This window comes from Mastigoproctus giganteus, chromosome 7 (assembly GCF_048544385.1).
Source record: "Mastigoproctus giganteus isolate SK-2022 chromosome 7, ASM4854438v1, whole genome shotgun sequence".
Classification (NCBI taxonomy): domain Eukaryota; kingdom Metazoa; phylum Arthropoda; class Arachnida; order Uropygi; family Thelyphonidae; genus Mastigoproctus; species Mastigoproctus giganteus.
In genome coordinates this window covers 106,346,193-106,363,819 of record NC_143581.1, presented here as the reverse complement: position 1 = coordinate 106,363,819, position 17,627 = coordinate 106,346,193, and the positions used below count along the sequence as shown (strand labels likewise).

Genomic DNA, 17,627 nt, shown 5'->3' with positions numbered 1-17,627 from the left:
ATTTATCCATTCACAGCACACTTTTAGTATAGAACAGTCAACTTCTGTAATTGTTTGTGCTTAGACAATGAGAAGCCAAATGGATTAAATGTACATTATAGAATGAATAATTATAATACTCAATGTATCTTCAGATTTAAAAACCAGGGGGGGGGATTCAGTTAAAACAAGAAATTCTTATGAGTGGAAAATTACATTTCCTGGAAAGCATGTCTTAATACAAAAAGTATAATCCAAATTTATCCTTACTCAGTTTTTATATGAAACTTAACGAGAAGAATACAAAGTATATATAAAATAAACACCATTTCTTTTAGATTTTATTTAAAGCACATACATTCTAAAACAAATGTAAAAATATAAAGTGGCACCTTCTCTAGTTATCTACAGGTTTACGTGGAAAATATGCTCATTCAATTTCACATACACCACCTACAGCTTCCAACTCCTTTTGTAATTTTTCTGCTTCATCTTTTCCCACGTCTGCTTTTACAACTTGTGGGACTGACTCCACAAATTTTTTTGCCTAAAAATACCAAAGAAATGGGATACAGCTCAACATTTACATGTAATAAGCGATATTTTTCACTTAACCTAAACATAAAAATTAAGCTTTTCCAATTTTCAACTGAAAAATGAAGTTTTTAATACAAATAATTTAGCCTTGAAACTTCTGTTGACATTTACATGACTTCTATTAATCAAAACACCCAGCAAAACATTAAGGATCACTACATCCTTAAAAAAATGTAAATTTCTGGTCTGCTGCCAACTAAAAGGTAGTCTTTCCCAGAAATTTATTTCCCTCCAACCGAGGAAACTTACATTGCAGTTTCAATCACTATTACATCTTAAAAGAAGCATTTCAGGGTTGCCAGGTTTCAGTTTTTATAAATGAAACTGAATAAAATTTTAATTTTCAAATGTATAATGTCGGTGTAAATACACCATAGTTTATCCATAAATTTAACTACATAAGTAATGTAATGGCATCATTTGATTTTATCTCATATTGTGGCTACCTTCACTAGGTATTGCATTACTTTGAATAAATTGCCCTCTGTATATACACTACCCGGACTCCCTCCAGTCACTATCTGGCAGAGTAGATCCCAGGGGCTCACATCTGGTGAGTTTGGGCTTGGCACACCCAGGATCCTGAGCTGGATATCATCATCCTTCTCTTTCTTGGTGATTCCCTTCTACTTCTCTCTCTCTCTCTCTCTCTCTCTCTCTCTCTCTCTCTCTCTCTCTCTCTCTCTCTCTCTCTCTCTCTCTCTCTCTCTCTCAGGGTAATCGGGAAAAATTTTTTTTTTTTTTTTTTTGGCTGGTGCAGCATAAGCTTTAGGCTTCCTTGCACCATATAGCTTAATAATAATAATAAATAACGCGTCCCTAGTAGAGGAAACTACTGTTATTTATTTTCAGTGGGCACCACCACTCAGACGGTGTTTCGGAGCTTGTTGGCGCACTCATTGGTGGATGGGCGGGCAGGTGCCCTGATAATGCAGACATGCCATCACGGTTGCATTAATTCCACAATTTGAGAAATGCCAAATGGTGAAGACAATGATAATATTTTGAAGACTAAATGCACAAGGCATATTGTGGAATTAACTTCACAACCATGATGGCATGTCTGCATTATTAGGGTACCTGCCCGCCCACCAAGAACAAATAAGAGTAGTCCAATACAGTAGTATCTCGTTATAAAGATAGCCACAATATGAGATAAAATCGAGCAATGCCGAAAATTTAATGACTTTATGTCTGTATCCTCCTTTTCCAATGTAAATTTGAGTCTAGAATGTAAAATGTCTTGGATAGTACTACTATCAGTAATAAGTAGAACATTGTCTAAATACCTCCCATAGTATGTGATACGGGGTCGAAAAGGCGTAAAACGTATATGCTCAATCGTTGAGAGATAGATCTCCGATATTAAGCTGCTCAAGCTCAATCCCATCGGCAAACCAAAAATTTGTTTGAACACTGTCTCGAAAGGTGATATAGTTGGCCTCATCTGTGCAGTCCATTTTCATTTTCACTTCCAGGTTGTTTAGTATTTGTGTATTTTTTACACTGAACGAGGAGCTAGCCCATTGCAGCAACCCCCAACCTGGAGAGCTGGGGTATCTCTCTTAGTCTGGCCCCTACCCTTTGACCTGTCCAGCTTGGAAGGCCCTACCAGTAGCTAAGCTACCGACAACTTAGCTCTCCTGGTCATCGGGACATGCAAGCCCACCACGACAAGGTGGAGAATACCATCAGGGGAGGTTGGCCTCATCTAAGGGTTTAATTAAGTGAAAAATTTCCTTAATAGGAAGCTTCATATAATTAATCGGTATCAAGTTATTATTTAACATATCCCAAATAATATCTAATGTGTATTCAACATTTACATTTGTACATAATGAGGTAACATCTCATGAGAATAAATTGTCATAGTCGCAAAGTCTACAGTCCTTAAGGTTATTAAATAATGTATCATAGTTCTTAATCCCAAATTGAAATTGTATTGTCTGTCTAAAGCAGTGTTTCCCAACCTTTTTTTTACCATGCCCCACCTAAGTCTTTCTAAAATTCTGATGCCCCCCCCCCTATGTAATGTTGGGAAACACCGATATACATATTTTTTATATTCAAAAATTGGATTATTCCCTAAATGAAGCCTAATTACAACTTGTTCAGGACACAAGACTTAGGTTTTAGGAAGAAATCATTAGGAAATTATTAAGAAAAAAATAGTAAGTAAATTTTCAAAACATATAATAGACAACTAAAATTCAAGTACAAAATAATTTATATGAAAGATTTTTCTATAATATTTTAATTTTTAGTAATTATTATTTAATTGTTTAATAATTTCAACATTCCATGTGAAGTCACTTCTAGATGAGTGCACTAAATTTAGTGTTTATTTGTTGTTTGTTATTTGGTTTTTAGGAGCATTAGCAACTAAGGCCATATTGTTCCGGGATATGCGGGGGTCATTCCCTGACATTTCCGCATTCGGTGGTGACGGGCTCGAACCCCGGTATAATCAAGAAGCGTGTGCTACGCACTACTGCTCCTTTCCACCTGGCTACGGAGGCGCCCCTAAATTTAGTGAGACCCTTGTGCTTGATGCAGAGAGATTTTATATTGGGCTCCAATTTAGTCAGCTTCAGTCTCAAATCTCCCAGTTTTGTGATATCCAGTCGATTTCTTTTCTTTAGTAACAAATCATTTATGGCATTAAATCCACATTCAGCTAAATATGAAGATGGAAACGGTAATAATAGCTCTCTTGCAAAGTTGGTTGAATTTGGGTATTTAATTTCTGTTTCATCACAAAGCCATGCCATCGCTCCTTTTATATTGAATAAAGTTTTAACTGACTCATCATTTTGCATTTCTGACAGTTCTTCTTGGTACTGCATTGATACATCAAACAAATCTATTAACATTGGTTGCATCATCCAGGTTGGAAAATCAATTTGTTTTAAATCAGAAAACTTTCTTTTAAATCAGTGGACAGAATTTTCAGATGATCGACAATAACAAGTACAGCAGTATCAGTAACAAAAATTTTAACAAAAATTTTGTAACAAAATTTTTGTTACAAATATATTTTTGACATAATTCAATGAATGTAATGAAACCAAATATCTTCGCTTTTGCATTGACGAGAGTTTTATTTGTTCCTTGAAGTTGTTTATTTAATATATTTAGTTTTTCAAAGATATCGGCTAAATAACTCACAAATTCTTTACCATCGACCATTAACAGATGCTTCATTTCAGGTTTGTCACTTAAAAAGTCACTAATAGTATCAAATAGTTCCATAAATCTTTTCAAGCAGTTCCCTTTCAGTGTGAAGTAAAAGTCTCACATGGTCTGCATTTTGTTCTTCACAAAAAAGCTTGAAGAGACGCTCACATTTGGCATTAGCTTTAATAGCATTGACACACTTTATAACTGATTTAATACTTCATTAAGAACAGGCGAAATATTTTTAGCTACCAAGTTTTCCCTATGAATAACACAATGCACATGAAGCATTTCTGGATTCTCATCTTTCATCAATTTTAAGCAGCCATTTTTCTTGCCCATCATATTAGGAGCACCATCTGCAGCACAAGATGTTATATTTTTCATTGGTATATTATTGTCATCCAAGTAATTTTTTAGCTTATTATATATACCTTTGGAGGTAGTGGTGCTCTCTAATGATTTACAGAATAACATTTCTTCAGCAAAATTACCTTTATCAATATATCTTACATAAGTTATCAGTACGGCTTCACTGTCTCTCAAAGTTGATTCATCCATTTGCACTGAGAATTTTCTTGTTTTCAGCTTTCCAACAAGTTGTATTTCAATATCTTCACTCATTTCATCTATTCTTCTGCTAACAGTATTGTTATTGAGTGGCATAGCTTTCACGTCTTTGTCATCTTTTTCCAGAACTGTTTAAGAAATGCTGATATTGATGGTTTGATTAAATTCTCTCCTATAGTACGATTTTTCCCAGATTTAGCAATGAGTAAAGAAATTTCATAACTAGCTTCAAGAGTACGATTGATAGTTGCAGTATGAGCAATAAACAGAGACTTTCATGTTGCTCTTTTTTCATAATTCTTCTTTAAAGTTTGAAAGTAATTTAAATCTGAATTTACAAGGGCATTATGTTTCGCCTTGAAATGCGCCTCAAGACGACCTCGCTTCATTGATTCGTTGGTCAAGCATTGTTGGCATAAAAGACAAAAAGGTGACCTTTGATCGTGGATAGCGGGTATGAAACCAAATTTTAAGTATTCCTCTGAATACTGACGAACTTTTTTTTTACTTGCACTACTCATTTTACTGTGCAACTGAAAGAAATAAATATAAGATAAATCAAAAACTAAAAATAAACTATGCATTAAAGTTAATTTAATTTAATTTTAATATATCAAAATTAATTATTAGTACGCTTTTTGAATGAATAAATCACACGAATTACTGAATTCGGGCTATTAAATCTGTGGTCTCTGTGAACAAGCAGATAAGTCTAATTTGTCAAAAATGAGATAAGTGCACTATAATAAAGTATTTATTATTTACTATTATGTGACACGCAGCTATCTTCGTTATTTTAGTTTTAGCGTGAGTAATAAATATTTGTATATTCGAATATATGCGTGTTTATATGAGAGTGTGAAGTTTATTTTTCCTCTCCTGCAAATTCGAGTTTTTGGACTTATTTGCTTATTTACTGAGACCACAGAAATACATATATGACAAATACATACCATTGTATATCACGGTTCTTCATTAATAATAATTCTGTGCGTGGACAAAGTAATTTTTATTTTAATCTGAGATCGTCAAACCTATCCAAATGTACAGTCACGATGCCCAAACGAGCGTTTGTATGAAAGGAATTACCTATTTCATATAACATGCTGAGTTTGCGGTAGGCTACAGTAGACAACCACTTTGCTTGCACATTGCATATGCCATAAGCAATCGTCCAATACAGTATGTACTATTCCTTCACTAGGCATAGTAAGCAATACTCTCCGAGCAAACTGTAGTTGATATTACTCCAAACTTTCAAGTGCAGCTCTATAGAAAGTACAACATTTAACGAATGCTTATTTAAAATTGAGATACCAACAATTCTTCTTTTGTACAAGTTAAATCATAGTAGGCGGTTGTTTTAAACTCTAGACGAGCAATTTTTGAATTGCCCCCCTGAACAATCAAATTGCCCCCATGTGGGGCGTGGGACCCACGTTGGGAAACACTGGTCTAAAGAGTTTTATAATGCTATATACACGTGTGGCCAAGGATGAAAATTCCAAATTTCTGTAGGAAACAATAGGCCGAATAGGAAATCCAGTCTTGTGTAATTTTACCTGACCGAAAAGTGCAGGAATATTTTATGTTCTGGCTTTCAATTCCTTTAACTGAGCCATAGTAATGTAGTCGTTTTTTCGATATGTGGTTAACATTTTATTGTGTTGATTGATTGACATTTTATTGTGTTGATAGTGCCAGATCTACTTCAAGATAAGTGGAGGTATCTGAAACAATTCTAACTTATTAATATAATCAGGTTTATCGAGTATTACCACTGAATGTCCTTTATCTGCCTTCTGTATAATAATGTCTTTATTTTTCCCGAAGTCCACGTAAAGCTGAACTGTCATGTGCATTCAATTTAGGAAGTCGCGTTTCTTTTATGTTATTTCCCAGTTGGTTAACTTGTTGAATAAATAAATCTTTTTGTGGAACATTACGAAGTCCAAATTCAGTATCACTTATGCACTGCTTTTTTTTTTTTTTTTTAATTAGAGATCTCTCAATGATTGAGCATATACATTTGACACCTTTTCGACCCTGTATCACATACTATGGGAGGTATTTAGATGATGTTCTAGTTATTACTGATAGTAGTACTATCCAAGACATTTTACATTTGTTTAATAAAATTCTAGACTCAAATTTACATTGGAAAGAGAGGATATGGATACAAAGTCATTAAATTTTCTAAATTTCACGCTTACTCAGGATGCAAATAAAATCCAATTTAACATCTATCACATAAACCTACAAACACTAGTATGCTTCTGCATTATAACAGCTATCACCTGTTCACCTACAAAAGATTGATTATCTTTAATCAATTTCTAAATGCCTACAAATATTCAAAGACGGAATCTGCTTTGGGATCAGAAATGCAGATTCTTAAACAGGGGTTATCCCCTTGCTACAATAAAGCGAATTAGGGTACAAGCTAAGGATAGGATACAAAACACTACACCAACCAACAATAATAATATCAAAAAATACTTTACTTCTGTCGCATATGTTGAACAGTGGCACAAACAGCTTAACAGATTCTTTAAAGATACCAAATTTAAAATTGTGGCCAGGCCAATACGGAAATTACACACTATACTGAACAATCGCTCAGTCCTTTCCTCGTTCGCAACACAAATTAATGACCCGGTATACAACATTTCTTGCGGTGATTGCGACTTGTCTTACCAAGGGTTGACGCGATTTCCTTTGAATATTCGTGTTAATCAGCTAAGTGTCCAATGTAATTATATGCGACTATTAATTGCAGAAACCGTAGAAATTAAATTACAAGAAAATCCTGTTGTTTGTCGGCCATATCCGATCTCTGATTTGTGGGCTTTTACGCGCATGCGTGAAGACACATAATCCCTATTTAAGTTTCATGCTCACCCCTATTCGGTAATTTTCATTCCTGTGATCACAACATACGGTCGAAAAACGTCAGCTTCAGGAAGGAAAATCGTTTTGCGATTTTTTCGTTTAATTCTTTTAATTAATTTCTTATTTTTAATTGCATTAAATTGATTTTTAATTATTTGTTATTCTAATGTAAGTTTTTCAAATTTTTTCATTTTAATTTCTGGAGAGTATCATATGGAAGTATTCTACGTACTATATCGAGGTAAACTTCTCTTATTATTTTTAAAATATTTGATATCAACATAGAACGTATTGAGCATTACAGCTCTGGTTCATACTATCTACAGCCTGTATTGTAAATATGGCTATGCAAGCATTCCCATGAAGGGGGGGGGGAGAAAGGCAGTTGCACTATTTCTTATAAATAAAATATGATTTAAAATGACACCCACTTGACAAAATGTTATTAATTTGTCCAAGTGGGTGTTATTAATTCACACATTACATCATTTTATTTAATTATTACTGATTTTAGTCTCTATAAAAGTAAAATAAAGCAGCAAATATTGTTTATATATAGCAAAAAAAGTAAAGCAGAAATTATTTACACAAATGATGATTTTTTAAATTCATATTCAGTGATATACATTAAAATGAAATCTGAATACAAAAAAATTATTCATGCATCCCCAAGAAGTTCAGGGTTTTTACTGTATAATGCTGATCTGGAATGAGGAAATTTTTCATAAATGCTTGGAAAATTAGTGTGTTATGGTAATATCTTTCTTTGATATGCATATAATCTGGTAACAAAAGTTTAAGAAAAAATACCTGGAAAAAGCAAAGTTATAAAAATTACAAAACTTTGCATCAAATTGACACAAAACGAATAATTTTTTAAAAATAATTGCAATCATGAATAAGATATAATATTATTAATGTTGCAAACTTGATAGTGACCAGATAAAAAAATTCAATAAGAAATTTTCACAAATGCCAGAACTTATGCAGTTTTAAAACCCAGGCCTGTTTTATCAACTGCAAACAGCATTATGTGGCTATAGATGGAATATACATTTATATTTACATAATTTATGAGTGGCTTATGTAGTAGACTTTAGAAAATTACTTACATCAGTGATGTGCAACCTTTTCCCGTACAGGGGTCATATTCAAAGTTAGATTTGTTTTGCAGGGCACACTGAGTGATTCGAGAAAAATAAGTGTTATATTTTCCATATTTTTTTACATGCAAAAGGAAGTTTCTATTTTCATGTTACCGTTTTATATTTTCAGGCTATATATAAAAAATGCAAATTCCCAACACTTTTATGAACAAAAATATATAACTTCCTTTTATTTTTAAAAAAACACTTTACTTTTGTTTCTGAAAAAAAAAAAAAAAAAAACCCTTACTTTTGCTTTTAAATGCTCACTTTAGAAAATTTACAACTTGAAAAGATCACACGCTGCTTTTCAATATTAAGGTGAATAAATAAATATAATGATACACCTCAAATTGAAAAAATATTCCAAAATTTTATCATTAAGTACAATACACAATAACATTTACTGAACAATTAATATTTAATGATGACTGAGGCTAAATATTTTTATGTATAGATGTATTTATGTTCAAATTTGTGCCAATTCTCAATATGAAATAAAGATGCTCATCTGTTATTCTGTTTGTTTTTAAATATTTATTTGATTTCATGCATGAAAAAATTTGCTCAAAAACATTTGTTGATCAAACAAAGTAGCCAGTTTTGTGGCATTTTTTTTATTAGTGGAAAATCTTAAGATGGGAAAGCCTTGTGTTTATTCTCAACTATCATTCAAGTAGTTTATTTTCACAGTCCATTTACTTATTTTTGAACCATGTTTTGGCTTGAAAATCAATAATTAATTGTTGAAAGCTGGGATCGTAGTTTCCAGCAAAAGTAAATGGATTCTCAAACAAGCTTATGTCGTTTTCATGGGATCTTATATCAGCACATTGACTTTCAAGCTCACCAAAAAGTAATTGTAATAACAAGAGGCAATGATTCTTTGGAAATGTGTTTCTCTTTTATCTCAGTACAACATTCAAAGTGACCTAAATTGTCTTGCTCAATTTGGGATTTAAATAATAACTTATTCTGAAATGATTTGATGTCACCATACAAATCAGTGACCAATTTTCCTGTCCCTTGTTTTAAATTAAGAGCATATAAATGACTAGAAATGTCTGTAAGAATTGCAAGATCAAACAGCCACTCCATATTTGATATTTGTTTTATTGGTTTTCCTTTTTGTCATCATCATCATCATGAACTTGGTCTGGCTTAGGTCTTTTAAGACCTGTTCCATTGTAGCTCTTGGAGGTGGTCTTGATCTCGCCATCGTTGTCTTGGTCAACCAACATCTCTCTTGCCTGTAAGTTTGTAGTTAAAGGCTAATTTTGGGATCCGGTCTGGGTTCATTCTTTCTATGTGGTTGATCCATTTTTCCTGATACCGTTTTATGTCACTTACTATGTTATCTACTTTTAATTTCTCGCAGATATCTAAATTTCTTTGGTAGTCTAGTCTTGTAAAGCCTAATAATGGTCTTAAACATCTCATTTGTGCTGCTTCTAGATTGTGTGCATTTTCTTAATTATGACCCAAAACCAGCCCTCTTCTACACAGCTGTAGAAGAGGGCTGGTTTTGAAGTGATGTTGTGCAGTCGTAATTTTGTTTCAGTTGTCATTTGTTGTCAGTTGCCTTTTTGTCATAAAAATATCAATTTCATGACACAGTTTAAACTGTCACAGCTAAGCCATCTCACTGCATATGTAAACTTACATCTTCATCATCAGCCATTTTCAATCCACTGCAGGATGAAGGCCTCTCCAACAACTTTTCAGTCCCTTCTGTTTTGTGCAATGGCCATCCATTTACTACCCACAAACTCATGAATTTCACCTGTCCATCTCCATCATTGTCTTCCAGGTTTTCTTTTAGCTCCTCTTGGGTACCATTCTGTTATTTTCTTAGTCCATCTGTCACCATGTCTTCAAGCTGTCCTGCCCAAGTCTATTTCAGTTCTTTAGTTTTGATAAGAATGTCCTTTGTTTGTGTTTGCTGCCTAACCCATGTGTTTCTCTTCTTATCTAATAGCCTGATTCCTAATACAATTCATTTCATTCTTCACTGTGTAGTTTTCAGCTTCTCTTCCATTCTTTTGGAGAGTGCCCACCAAAAGGATGGCAGAGTTTCACTTCCATAAATCATGGTGGGGAGTACACACTGGTACATTATTTTACATTTCAGACAAATTAGGATATTGCTCCTTAGTATGTGACTATATTTCCTGAATGCTATCCATCCAAAATTTATTCTTCTCTCAACTTCCAGCCATTTATCATTATTACGGCTAATGACTTGTTCCAAATAAGTATATGACTCCACCTTTTCAATTACTGCTCCTTCAATCATTATATCCCTTTCTGTGGCATACTTGTTCATTACTTTTGTTTTAGCCATATTCATCTTTAGTCCAAAATCCTTACTAACTCTGCATAACTCATTAAGATTTTCCTCTAATTCTTTGGGATCATGGCTTATAATCACAATGTCATCTGCAAATCATAAATGTTTTAGATACTCTCCATTCACATTGACTCCTTTCTGTGACGTCTAATCTTCTCAAAGCTTCCTCAAGGGCTGCAGTAAACAACTTTGGAGATATTGTCTCCTTGTCGAACTCCTTTCTCAATTTTAAATTTGCTACTGTCTTTGTCTAGTCTAATAAAGTCAGTAGCATTCTCATATATATTTTTTTCAGAATCATAATGCATGGGGTATCTATGCCTCATCTGGAACCAAAACATTGCCTTATGCTGAATGGAGTCAAATGATTTTCATAATCCACAAATTCCAGGCATAATGGTGTTTTGCATTCATTTGCTTTCTCCATTAGTTGCGATATTACATGAAGGTGATCCATAGTTGGGAATCCTGTCCTAAAGCCAGTTTGCTCCTTCGGTTGATTTTTTTTTATCAAGTATTCTTTCCAATCTGTTAGCAACAACATTTGTGAACAACCTGTAGATGTGGAACGACAAACTAATTGGTCTATAATTTCCAATTTCTGATTTATCTCCTTTCTTATGCAGCAAAATTACGATTGCATTATTCCACTCCTTCCATAATGAGTCTTGCCGGTTTCTGTATCATGTCTCTTCCTCCCAATTTTAACAACTCTACAGTAACTTCATCTTCACCCGTGGCTTTCTGATTCTTCAATGCATGTTCTAACTCATCACATAGGATACTGGGTATATTGTAAGTGTTGCTAATTTGTGATCGTTCTTCCCCACTGCTGGCATTATTCTTTCACTCCTTATATAATTCTTTATAGTAGCATCATATATACATCTTCATATATATATCATTATTTGTAAAAGAAAAGAAGTTTACCTCAATATGATACATAGAACACTTCCGTATGATACTTTCCAGAAATTATAACGTAAACGATTATAAAAAAAAAAAAAAAACAATCAAAAATCTTACATTACAGTAAGAAATACTTAACAATAATTAAAAATCAAGTGAACACAAAAAAAAATTTGCAAAAGGCCATATTGCTCCGGGATATGCGGTGGTCATTCCCTGACCTTTCCGCATCCTCCGTATCGGGTGGTGACGGGCTCGAACCCCGGTCTAATCAAGAAGCGTGTGCTACGCACTGCTGCTCCTTCCCACCTGGCTACGGAGGTGCCTATCAACAGTTGTAATATCAGATAACTACAATCTTAACTCCTGTACTACGAATAAGTTAATTTACTCCTTCAATACCAACAGAGCTGACAGTACAGGGTATCCACAGTCTTGAATCAACAAAAACATTTCATTTTAAAACATATTACAATTATCTGTTCAAAATGGTCACTGACAATATCAATACATTTCTGTAAATGATACATGATGTTTCTCTGAATAATTTTCAACATATCACCATTAATAGATGAAACTACACATACAATTCTATTCTTAAGATGTTGAGAGCTTGTAACTTTTACAGAACAAACTTTTAACTTCAAATAACCTCACGTAGCAAAATCTAAGAGATACAAATCAGGCGATCTTGGAACCCATTCCACTACTCCTCTTTGGCTGATCAAACAAGGAAAATTTAACTAACACTGAATGGGAGAGTGCATAATGCAGTGATGAGCCATCATTCTTAACCCAGTCAGGTTTGCCTCCCAGGGCGTGAAGTTGAAGCATTAAATGATTACCAAACACATTCAAGCAATCCTCTCCAGCTGCAGTGCTTTTAAAGAAGGATGGTCCAACAATATTTAAATTTTGTACATCACACCAAACCATCGATTTCTCTGCTCCTTGTTGCTTACTTCCAACATGCTACTGAGGATTTTTCCTGCAACCAGTAAAGGTATTGTAACTTATTCACTGTCCATTCTATTTACATAATAGTTAGCCTGATCAGAAAACAACACTCCCTTCAGGAAATCTGTATTTTCGTCAATTCTGTCTACAAACTACATGCTCATTTCAGCAAGTTTGTTTGGATCATTTTTTGAAAGGGATGAAAAAAATTGTGGTTAGCATGGGTGAAACATCTGTGCAAGAAAGACTATGAATTATACTCTTCAGAACATCCCATTGAGCAATGATCTGTCTAATTGACTTGCAAGGACTTGCATGAATCTTTGCCATAATTATTTCTTAAATTTCTTCTGGTAGTCACTCTAGTCCTATCTGGTCACTGCAAAAGTTTGGATTTTATCCAGAAAGTTTGAAATAAAATACCCAACATATAAACAGTTTAAAAATCACTTTCACATATATAATAACAGAAAATAAAATTCCATTTACCTGAAATGTTTTTGTTCTCCATGTAATTATTATATTTGTTAAATTCAAATTTTACTTATTTATTTGAAAATAAAAATATGCAAGTGTTAAAGGCAAAAGGTGACTGTTTAGCTAATTCAACAAAAGCAAACTACCTGAACTAAATTCATGCCCTCAATGAATGTCTTGACTGCTTTTATTAAAGGTATTTTTTTTGATTCATCATATTTCACAAGTCTCACTGTAAATGAAGCCTTAACTTGTTTTACATCAATTTCCTCTTCTGTTTCTTCCTGTAAAACAAAATTATACTATTTAAAGCTAATTAAAATAAATTTTGTCTATTAGAATACAGGATGGTAAAGTTATTTGTTATTTTATTTATATATTTTTTTTATTGTCTTGTACTGATTTTGGTATGCACATGAGGATTGTTTTATCTTAATATTTCAGCCATTTTTCACATAGAAATAAGTCCTAGCCCACCAAGATCCCATAATTCAACTTACTTTTGGTACAGTTATGTAAGTTCTAATTTTCTTTATTTGAGCCAACAGTTAATTCACTATCTATATTACTATTCACTTTCATATTATTAGTACATAAGGAAAGGACTGGTAGATTTTGTTTTAGTACCCAATTCAAAAGTAGGTCACTAGTTTACTTACCAATAAAGTGTTGTTATATTTATCGGCATGTAGAAAAACTTGCCTATTTTAAGATTAAGTTAATCTAACTAGTACGGACAGCTGATGAGGGCTTAGTGGATTGTTGTGATTGCAACATTAAGAAAATCAGCTCTTCCGGCTGCAGTACTTCAGCCACAACTGACAGTGAACTAATTTTGTATGGCAGATGCAGGGAGAGTTATGATCTTATATAAAAACTTGGCATATTCATGAATAAGACTGAGTCGCTGAGGTGAATGGAACCAAATGAATTGAGGGCTTAGCAGCTACTCACATCCAACGCTATGCTGGGGAATGTTATTCTGTATTTGACTATAGTGATGGGCTGATGCATGAATCAATCCATCACTATGGATGAATGGTTAACACAGGAGTACAACGGTAAATGTGTCCAATATGTCATGATTCAAATGATGTGACTACTAAATACAGTTAATGATATTCTTGTCAAGTAACTGGTGGTAAACTCTTCTGACCTATTTGATCATGCCAGAGTATAAAAAGAACATTGCCAATCATAAAATTCCAAAAAATGTAGTTTTCATTGTGTAGCTCAACTGAGGTAGAGTACAGTAAACCCCCGCTATTCGCGGTATCTGTATTCGCGGTTTCGCGTATTCGCGGTCGCTGATTTAAACCTAAAAAAATGTGAATTTTAAAGCGCCGGAACATTTTCCGCCATGAAAAAAACATGGGTGTGGCTAAAATCATTTTGCCCAGTCCACAGAGTAGTACAGTCAGTCGTCTTATAACACGTGTTTACACTACACTAATTCAATCTTACACAATTTAGGGGAACGATATTGTATATAACACGAACTGAATTCGCATATGCACGATTCGCCTTTGTGTTTACAAGAAATGGCAGTCGAACGCGGAATCACCCCAACTGAACGCAACACGATAGAAATGAAGAGAAGATTCTGAAAATGTATTTATTTTTTTATAGCAGTGAAGGGGAAACACATTTCACCATAATAACTTAAAAACCAACACAATTACAGCTATCGGTATTATCGCAAATGCAATTAGATAGAGTTCACTACCAGTTTATAACAGATTCCACTAGCAGGAACGCAACTGGAAATTGTTTTTATTGTTTTATGGTAGTAACCCCCAGAAATGTAAAATGTGAGCTAGTGAGGTGTTAATAGAGTTGTCTCTGCCTTTATGGTGTTGTTTATTTGTTTTGCTACACGCTCACAGCTTTATGTGTATCAAGTGTGCCTCCTCATTTTGTAATTGTGCTTTATTCTCTAAAAATGAGTAAAAATAACTTAAAAGGTGTAAAAAGGAAGTGTCCTGCGCTCAATGGGTGGGGGGGTGACAAAATCGCGAGCGCGGATGTTTCAAGCTAATCCTTGTTCAGTATGTGTAATGCGCTTGTCATAGAAGGTTTCATCTCTTGCTTTTAATTGATACGTTTACAAAAGTGAAAAATCTACCATTTTGCAGTGTGTTGATGTAAACAGACTTTTTCGAGCGTGTTAAAGTTAAAAGAAAGTGATTTTATTGTGGACAAGTTCTTTTCTAATCCTACAAAAATATGGCCGCGAATAAAAAGGGAACTGTGAAAAGATCAAAGAAGGTGATGACATTAGCGAGTAAAATTGAATTGTTAGACAAAATTTCTAATGGTGAAAGTGTCTCCTCAGTGGCAAAACATTATAAAATCAATGAGTCAACGGTACGATCAATCAAGAAATCGGAAGAAAAAATCCGCCGTAGTGTCCGTGAAAACGCGCTAATTGCATCAAAAATTTGCTCTATAACTCGTGATGTGAAATTAGAAAAAATGGAAAAGGCTTTAAATCTGTGGATAGAAGACCGAACTCAAAATAAAATTCCGTTAAGTTCACTTATCATTCGTGAAAAGGCAAAACACCTTTATCAACACTACACTTTAGTGAAACTGGTGATAGCACTCGCGGGATAAGTTTTTTAGCCAGCAAAGGCTGGTTTGAAAGATTTAAAAATCGATATGGTTATTTTTCGCCCAGCAACCCATGTTCTTGATATGTTTTTGAAAGGTTTCTTTAAAATGTCTAATAAATATGTACAGTATTACATTTAATAAATTGTTTCTTATTTTCATTTCGATGCCTTATGCTTTTTTTTTTTTTTTTATGTACTTACTCTCTACGTTTGTCTATGTACATAGTCATATTATGTAGGTAAATACACATAATACGTACAGACAAAATTTTAGACTAATTTTTGTTATATATTTCATACTTTGGAACGGAACCCTTTTATTACCATGGGCGCCATAACTCAGTATTCGCGGAATTTCTCAGGAACGTAACCCCCGCGAATAGCGGGGTTTTACTGTATTTCCACCAGGTGCAAAAATTTATATTATTAATCGGTTTTTAAACAAAAAAATAACATTATTAACATGTACCAAAGACTTTCTTTCTTTTTTTTTTTTCACTGAAGACTTGGTCAAGAAATATAGGTTGTGGTGAAAAATGCCATGAGTTAGGAGAAAATGTAAATTTATCTGCAATTCTGCCTATAGTACATGATGAGAGCCTTGTCAAGTAGCTAGACTTGAGGGCCTTGAATGGCTTGTGGGACAGGAGGAATTATGGGTTTAGGGAAACTGCTGGCGGGGGGAAATAGAAGTTGCCATGAGTTAAAGATAACGAGAAAAGTCATGTTTGAGTGGACACAAGGAATACATTAGGGTTAAAACCACATAAACAAAGAACTTAATCTGTTTATAGTGTCAGAAGTAAAATAAATTTGTTGAATTCAAGCTCTTGGTTAAGACAACAAGATATAGTGTGCTCTGCAAGAATGACAACTTTCATTATGGCAAGTACAGGAGATAGGTTGAAAAGAGTGGAGGAGATAGAGTGATGTTATGTTTCTTATCAAAAGCAGCCTGCCTGAATCAGCAAGATTGTTCCTAGATTCTCGGTATTTTCAAAATGATGCAGAGAATTAAAGCTTAAAGAAAATAATAAAAATAAATAAATAAATAATAAAATAAAAAAAAACTTTTTACCCACTTCATTTTTCCATTCCTTCTAATTTCTTTGATCCTTTAAAATTATTCACACTACCCTCTTCTACAATAATGGAAGGTGTAAGTTTATACTAACAATTAATTGCTTTTTTTGAAAGCAAATTTCACCAAGTCTATTCTACAACCATCCATTTCAATTTATGTACTTTATCCATATCACTAACATCATCTAAAAAAAAATAAAGACGCCTTTGCCATTTAGTTTACTTAATCATTTTAAAGTCGTATGCACTTCATTTAGAGGCATCTCCGTAGCCAGGTGGGAAGAGGCAGCAGTGCGTAGCACACGCTTCTTGATTAGACCGGGGTTCGAGCCCGTCACCATCAAATACGGAGGATGTGGAAAGGCCAGGGAATGACCACCGCATAATCCCGGAGCAATATGGCCTTAGTTACTAATGCTCCTAAAAACCAAATAAAAAACAAACAACAAACAAACTTCATTTAGGTCACCATATGCAGTATTTGGAATGCAGACATCCTGCATTAGACACTGACAGCTCAAATTCTTTTTTAGTAAGAATATCCTTTTGTGCCCCAAGCTATTTGGGAAAAAAATAATATTGTCCCTGTTGCTTTTTCTCTGCACCTATACCAATTAGCTATATCATACCTAATTGAGGTTTCCAATGTATGCAGTTTTCCTAGTGGCCTAGATATGTACATTATCCTATTGCTGTGTACAATGATAAAATCACCACTTTATCTCTGCTAACAAAGTTCCTGTATATCAGGGACAGACTTTTTCCTGCAGCATTCCACCTAGAGACAGATCCAGGAGGAGCTGCTGGAACCACGCCAAGAGTTACAGATCAGAGGAGTCATGTTTGTGTGAATGCATTAACCCTAATGCATACAAA

General features: G+C 33.9%; 1 protein-coding gene across 1 annotated transcript in view; it reads right to left on the bottom strand.

Annotated features, from left to right (window-relative positions):
* Positions 1-291: 291 nt before the first annotated feature.
* mRpL12 (mitochondrial ribosomal protein L12) overlaps positions 292-17,627 on the bottom strand; it is a 71,040-nt gene continuing 53,704 nt past the window's right edge. The window contains exons 4-5 of the mRNA XM_090377063.1: positions 13,200-13,337; positions 292-526 (exon numbers count right to left, since the gene is read on the bottom strand). Coding sequence (XP_090233189.1) covers positions 410-526; positions 13,200-13,337 — 255 coding nt within the window. The 3' untranslated portion in view covers positions 292-409. The remainder of the gene's footprint in view (positions 527-13,199; positions 13,338-17,627) is intronic.